General features: G+C 36.8%; 1 protein-coding gene across 1 annotated transcript in view; it reads right to left on the bottom strand.

Annotated features, from left to right (window-relative positions):
* Nucleotides 1–8,157, bottom strand: part of STAU2 (staufen double-stranded RNA binding protein 2) — a 300,448-nt gene that overhangs the window by 193,532 nt on the left and 98,759 nt on the right. The window contains exon 10 of the mRNA XM_007453718.1: nucleotides 5,194–5,325. Within this exon, the coding sequence (XP_007453780.1) occupies nucleotides 5,194–5,325 (132 nt within the window). The remainder of the gene's footprint in view (nucleotides 1–5,193; nucleotides 5,326–8,157) is intronic.

The raw sequence follows: 8,157 nt of genomic DNA, 5'->3' as shown, positions 1-8,157 counted from the left end.
CCAAAAAAAAAAAAAAAAAAAAAAAAGCCTACAAGCATCACAGTATATAATGGTGAGAGACAATGATTTCCTCGTAGGATCAGAAACAAGGTAAAGATATCTGCTTTCCTATTCAACAATCAATCACTTCTATTCAACACTGTTCTGGATGTTCTACTCAGGGCAATAAAGCAAGACAAATAAATAAAAAGCATACAGATTAGAAAGGGAAAAAAACTGTCTTTATTCACAGACGACACATCATCGATGCAGAAAAATCACAAAAAAATCTACAAAATAAGCTAATCTAACTGATAAGTCAGTTTAGCAAGGTCACAGGATACAAGGTCAATATATAAAAGACAACTGTATTTCTATATGCTAGAAAAGAAGAATTGGAAATTAAAATTAAAAATCAATACCATTAACAATAGCATCCACAAACAAGAAACGCTTAGGGATAAACATTAAAAATGTACAAGATATTTCTATGAAAAAGTACAAAACACTGCTGGGATCTATTTCCAAAAACCTAAATAAACAGGGAGCTAGATCTTGTTCATGCGCTGGAAGACTCAATATTCTTAAGATATCAATTTATGCAAAACTGATCTATATAGTCAACACAACCCCAAAGAAAAATCCCAACTGGATATTTTTTGGTAGAAACTGACTCTATAGTTTATTATGAAAATGCAAAGACTCTAGATTAGCCAAAAAGATTTTTAAAAAGCAGAACAAAGATGGAGTTCTTTATCTGATTTGAAACCGTAGCAAAAAAGCTACACTCTATATACAGTTGTAATAGCTAAAGAATAGACATACAGATTAATGGAACAGAATAGAGAATCTAGAAACAGACCCATACATATGTGGTCAATTGATTTTCAACAAAGGTGCTAAGGAATTCAGTGGAGAAAGCACTCATCTTTTAAACAAATGTGGTGCCTGAACGTACATAAAAAAAGGAGAGAAGGCAGGAAGGGAGGAGAGGGGAGTCCTTCATCTGATAGAGGACTGGCACGCAAAATATATAAAGAACTTTTACAACCCAATAATAAGGAAGCAAAACATCCAGTTTTTTAAAAGACAAAAATTTTGAACAAATACTTCATGGAAGAGATATGAATGGTAAATAAACACATGATAATCTACTCAGCATTATTAATTAGGGAAAATGCAATTAAAATCCAAAGAGATAATGTTATACACCTACTAGCATGATCAAAGCTAAATGACAACAACAAGAGTGGGAAAAGATGTGGAGTAATTGGAAATCCCAAACATTGCTTGTGGAAATGCAAAATGGTACAGCCTCTCTGGAAAACATCTTCAGTTTCTTGTAAAGTGACATGGTACTTATTATTTAACGGTGTAACTACAGGATATACTAGAGAATATGTACAATAAAGATTTTTACATGAATGTTTGTAACCACTTTATTTATAATAGCCTCAAACTACAAACAACCTAAATGTTGGTGAAGAATAAAATAGTGACAAACAATGAAACAGAACAAATGAATGATAAATGCAACAACGTGCATGAATCTCAGCAATAAGAAGCCAGACACGGGACTTCCCTGGTGGCACAGTGGTTAAGAATTGCCTGCCATTGCAGGGGACATGAGTTCGATCCCCGGTCCAGGAAGATCCCACATGCCACAGAGCAACTAAGCCTATGGGCCACAACTACTGAGCCTGCGCTCTAGAGCCCACGAGCCACAACTACTGAGCACGTGCACCACAACTGCTGAAGCCCTCACGCCTAGAGCCCGTGCTCTGCAACAAGAGAAGCCACCACAATAAGAAGTGCATGCACCAAAACAAAGAGTAGCAAGGGGCTCGCCACAATCAGAGGAAGCCTGCACACAGCAATGAACACCGAATGCAGCCAAAAATAAATAAAAAAACTAAATAAATTTATTTAAAAAAAAAGGAAGCCAGACACTAACAGCTACATAATGTACGATTCAATTTATCCAACATTTTGGAAAAGGCAAAATTATAGAGACAGAAATCAGACCAGTGCTTGGCAGGGGCTGAGGAAAGGGGAAGACATTTACTATAAATGGGCATTATAAGGAATTGTTTGGGGTAACAGAAATGTTATAAATCTTAATTGTGATGGTGGTCAGTGCATGTACACACAAACACACACACACGTCGAAATTTATTGAACCGCAACTCGATAAATCTGAATATTTTTAAAGGGGGTATGTTAGTGCATACACATATAATATCTCTGTAAGGATATTTATTTCATCTTTATTTATCAAATCCTTACATAAGATTCACTATATTTCAGACACTGTTCTACATGATGTACAAATATTAACTCACTGTGGGAGATAACTTTTTAGGAAGAGAGACCAAGAGACTGAGGGTCTCAGGGTGAAGTGAGACTAACATTTTTTTTTCACTGTTTATTCTTTTGTACTATTTAAATTCTTTTAATCACGTACATATCTTATTTTTTTTTAAGCCAACTTTTTAAAAACTGCTTTTACAGGTTTTTTAATTGCTTTTGCTACAATTCTCCGAAGATCTCCTTATTGACAAATCATCATATTCACTCCTTCTCTTATTTGATCTCTGCAGCACACGACTGCCATCTTCTTTTTAAAATCATTCTCTACTGCCCCTTTCGCAGGTATTCTTTCCTCCTCCTTCTTCCTGTACCCCCACGCACATTATCAGCTACTGAGATCTCATCATGTACACCTCAGAAGGACTGCTGGTGTCTTTCCCCTCTCCTCTCTACCACCACTGCCTTAGTTCAGATTCTCAGCATCTTTCACCTGAACAATCCTGCTAGCACTGGCCTCCCTGCCTTCAGTCCTGTCCTGCCCAAATCCATTCACTACATTACTTACAGGACTGTCTTTTGAAGAAAGCAAACCAGATCATGTCACTTTCAAGTTCAAATCTCAAATTAATAATTCAAAAGCTTTTACTTCACATAAAAACAGTGGTCTCAGCTATTCCTGACTTTCCAGATTCATCTTCACATATCTAGAATTTTAATTATACTATAATTTTTGTCATATGATTAAAGCTCCTCACCCCTAACACTTACTGGTCAGTCCTTGCGTGCAGGGACAAAATTCCAGTCATCCCGTTATCTTCAATTTTAAGTGTTTGGTATTTAGTGGGGGTGGTGGTTAATTTTATGTGTCAACTTGTCTGGGCTACACTTCTCAGACATTTGGTCAAATGTTATTCTGGGTGTTTCTGTGAGGGTGTTTTTGGAAGAGATTTACATTTAAATCACTGAACTTTGACTAAAGCACATGGCTCTCTATAATGTGGGTGGGCCTCGACAGTTGAAGTCCTGCCTAGAAAAAGGCTGACCTTCCCTGGAGCGAGAGGCAGCTCTCTAGCCAATCGCCTCGGACTCTGCAGCTCTTTCCTGAGTCTCCAGCCTGCCAGCCTCCCCAGAAAATTTTGGACTAGCCAAGCCTCCAAAATTGCATGGGCCAATTCCTTAAAAAAATCTCCGTGTGATACACACACGCACATGCACACGCACGCATGCATGCGCACACACACACACACACACACTCTCTCTCTCTCTCTCTCTCTCTCTCTCTGTGTCGGGCTCTGTTCCTCTGGAGAACCCTAACTAATAACACAGTGGGTAAGCAAAAAACGTTTTTCGGGCTTCCCTGGTGGCGCAGTGGTTGAGAATCTGCCTGCCAATGCAGACAACACAGGTTCGAGCCCTGGTCTGGGAAAATCCCACATGCCATGGAGCACCTGGGCCCGTGAGCCACAATTACTGAGCCTGCGCGTCTGGAGCCTGTGCTCCGCAACAACAGAGGCCGCGATAGTGAGAGGCCTGCGCACCGCGATGAAGAGTGACCCCCACTTGCCACAACTAGAGAAAGCCCATGCACAGAAATGAAGACCCAACACAGCCATAAATAAAATAAATAAATACATTGTGTATAAAAAAAAAAAAAAAAAACGTTTTTCAAATTAATGAAATTAATGTCAGTTTTTTGTTCTATTTTATTTTCACGTAACTTACAAATAAATGTCTATGAGATTTATTTTGACATATTTTTATAAATCACCTAGCAATTTTAAGTCAATATAAATGTGTTAAGTTAAAACAACATATACACAATATAGGAACTATAGAAACTTGAACACATGTTAGGTTTCATGTTACAAACACTTTTAAAAGAAGAAAAAGCATTCATTAGCCAGGTTATAAAAACAGAATTGAAATCTCCAGTGATATCACACAAATAATTTTTAATCACTCAAAATAACTGCCTAGATATTCGTAGTAGCTTAAAAAGAAAAGCATATCTAAATATTTTTTAATAGATGATTTCATTTCTACTCTAACCTTCAGAAAGGTGTTCCTGCAGAAACTGAAAACATCCCTGAAACAGAATCCTTATGTGAGAAAATGGCATGGAAAAAAGCATATCGTTTATGATAGAAATAATTATTATGCCTGTTTTGTGAATGTTCATACAAATAAAATATTTAATAAAAATAATTTATACATATGTATAGATAAAATAATAATTTAATACAAAGTGAAATGAAGCCAGTTCCTGCCTAGTTATCTGCCAAGTCCTGAATTCAAGGTTCTCAGCTTCTCTTGTAACAGAGGTAGGTGTTAATGATGTCATTACCTGCTACAGAAGAAACAGGGGACCATGAACACAAGTCTTGGCAGAATATAAACACCCTCTGAGTTTACCTTTAATTTAAAGTAAACAGAAAAATTAGTCTATAGAGTGTCTGTCCTATATAGCTCCTGCCCTAAAGGTGTAATCAGGATCTTTATTTCTAGTGTTTTCAGCTGTATTCCAGAAATAAAGGCTTAACAACCTCTATTCTTAAAAAAGCACAAATTAAAACTGTGTACATAAGGCAAAAATCATCAGTCAGTAAGCTAAAAATTATTACATTGCTATTATATAAGATACATATACTGATACAATGAACTTTTCGTATTTTCTAATTGTTAAGATTATAATATTTTATCTTGAACCCTCAACAGCTGTTATTTTATACCTGGAGAATCTATCTTTAAAGAGATGAAGATACCACCTTAGAAAAGTTAAAACTTGACGTCTATTTTAACACCAGTTAAGACAGTACTTAGAGTCAAGGAACACTGGGACAGAACTTGCTCATCACTTTTGTACCCTGACAGGATAGAACTTGTCCATGTAAATTTAACTCTCACCTTGTCAAGTTGATCTTGAAGACTAGTGGATGCTTTATAACCAAGCTGTAACAGCATTGCTTCTGCAGCATTTTTTTTGGCTATCTTTTTATTAGGTCCTGTTCCAGTAGCAACTTCATTGCCTACCTTGACCTGGTAAGATTAAAGTAAGAAATTAATGACAGCTGCTTTGGTAACAAACCTTAACACCATAAAGCAATGTGTTCTGCTCTCTAGCATTCAAAAATATAAAGTTCAGTCCATAATAAAACTGGCAATTAAGATCCCTTTTATGTAAAATATATATGAATATATACATGGAGAAAAGTGTGGAAACATGGTCCTCAAAATGTCAGTGGGGGTGATCTCAGGATGACAGAATCTTAGAAGATTTTTAGTTCCTTACATATTTCTATATTATTTGATTTTTAAACAATAAACTTGTACTATTGATATAAGCATAAAAATAAAATTCACATTGTAGAGAGTTGATTATGACTACATTTAGTATTCTTTACTTAATAAACTGAAAAGGCTGAAATTCATGCTGCTGCCACTTAAAATGGGCAGAGGACCTGAACAGACATTTCTCCAAAGAGGACGTGGAGATGGCCAAGACGCACATGAAAAGATGCTCAATATCGCTAATCATGAGGGAAATGCAAATCAAAACCACAATGAGCTATCACCTCACACCTGTCAGAATGGCTATCATCAAAAAGAACACAAATAACTAATGTTGGTGAGGATGTGGAGAAAAGGGAACCCTCCTGCACTGTTGGTGGGAATGTAAATTGGTGCAGCCGCTGTGGAAAACAGTGTGGAGATTTCTCAAAAGAACTAAAAACAAAATGGGGGAGAGGGATAAATTGGGAGACTAGGATTGAGATATACACACTACTATACAAAAAAAAGATAACTAATAGGGACCTACTGCACAGCACAGGGAACTCTACTCAAAACTCTGTAATGACCTATATGGGAAAAGAACCTAAAAAAGAGTGAATATAAGGTATATGTATAACTGATTCACTTTGCTGTACCCTAAAACTAACACAACACTGTAAATCAACTATACTCCAATAAAAACTATTAAAAAAAAAAAAAGAACTACCATATGTCCCAGCAACTCCACTCCTGGGTATATATCTGAAAAAAACAAAACCACTAATTCAAAAAGATACATGTACCCCAATGTTCATAGTAGCATTGTTTAGGACTGCCAAGATATGGAAGCAACCTAAGGGTCCATCAACAGATGAATGGATAAAGAAGATGTGGTATATACACACAATGGGATACTACTCAACCATAAAAAGAATGAAATTCTGCCATTTGCAACAACTTAGATGGACTTGGAGGGTATTATGCTAAGTGAAGTAAGCCAGACAGAGAAATACAAATACTGTATGATGTCACTTATATGTGGAATCTAAAAAATACAACTAGTAAATATAACAAAAAAAGAAACAGACTTACAGATACAGAAAACAAACTAGTGGTTACCAGGGGGGAGAGGGAGGAGGGGAGAGGCAATATAGGGGTAGGAGATTAAGATGTACAAGCTACTATGTATAAAATAAGCTACAAGGACATACTGTACAACACAGGGAATATAGCCAATACTTTATAATAACTAAAATTGTGAATTATTGTATTGTACACCCGTAACTTACATAATATTGTACAATAACTATATGTCAATAAAAGTCTTTAACCCAAAAAATAAATTTTAAAAATGATATCATTTACAAAGGTTTACATTAAATAGTTCCTGAAGACAATTAATATATAAAGGTTAGTACAATACTGTGGTTAAGAACAAAGACTTTCAAGTCAGATTTAGTTGAAATCCAACTCTACTACATCCTAGCTGCGTGAACTGATTCAAATTATTTACTGTCTCTAAGCCTCAGTTTTTTCATCAGGTAAAGAGGGATCATACAATGACCTAATAGTGTTGCTTTGAAAATTAAACACAAAAATGTATGTAAACTACAGTGTATGTTACAGTATGTGAGTATAAGTACTCAACAAATGGTAGCTTTTTATCATTAGAACTATTCCACAGTTACCTTTTGTGAACACTTGATGTTCACATGTATATATGTACATCAACATATTTAAATATACATCAGTCATTTTATATCCACGTGTACATTTCTTGAGTTGGGTAATGATTTTTTAGACTTGCATGTACTGAGATAATACAAATATAAAAAGTAAATTAGAGGGCTTCCCTGGTGGCGCAGTGGTTAAGAATCTGCCTGCCAATGCAGGGGACACAGGTTTGAGCCCTGGTCTGGGAAGATCCCACACACCGCGGAGCAACTAGGCCCGGGAGCCACAGCTACTGAGCCTGCGCGTCTGGAGCCTGTGCTCTGCAACAAGAGAGGCCGCGATAGTGAGAGGGCCGCGACAGTGAGAGGCCCGCGCACCGCGATGAAGAGTGGCCCCCGTTTGCCACAACTGGAGAAAGCCCTCGCACAGATACAAAGACCCAACACAGCCAGAAATAAATAAATTAATTTAAAAAAAGAAAAGTAAATTAGAAAACAAAAAAGGAAAGAATTACAAGGAGAAATAGAAAATACACAATGAGAGTGGAATTTGTTTTTATACGTTGTTCTCATTTAAGTGAGAGAAGCAGACAAGAAGATAATCACAATTTTGGAAATTAAACAATCTAAATAATCTATGGGCAAAGAAGAAATCTCACTGGAAATTAGAAAAGGTTTTAATAATAATGGAAATACAATATATCAAAACTTGAAGGATGTAGCTAAAAGAGTGTCTAGAAGAAAATAAATAAGCCATAAAAGCTTAGAGAGGGCTTCCCTGGTGGCACAGTGGTTGAGAGTCCACCTGCCGATGAAGGGGACACGGGTTCGTGCCCCGGTCCGGGAAGATCCCACATGCAGCGGAGCGGCTGGGCCCGTGAGCCATGGCCGCTGAGCCTGCGCGTCCGGAGCCTGTGCTCCGTCC

Source organism: Lipotes vexillifer, unplaced genomic scaffold (assembly GCF_000442215.2).
Source record: "Lipotes vexillifer unplaced genomic scaffold, Lipotes_vexillifer_v1.1 scaffold35, whole genome shotgun sequence".
NCBI lineage: Eukaryota > Metazoa > Chordata > Mammalia > Artiodactyla > Lipotidae > Lipotes > Lipotes vexillifer.
This window is presented reverse-complemented; position numbering and strand designations above follow the sequence as displayed.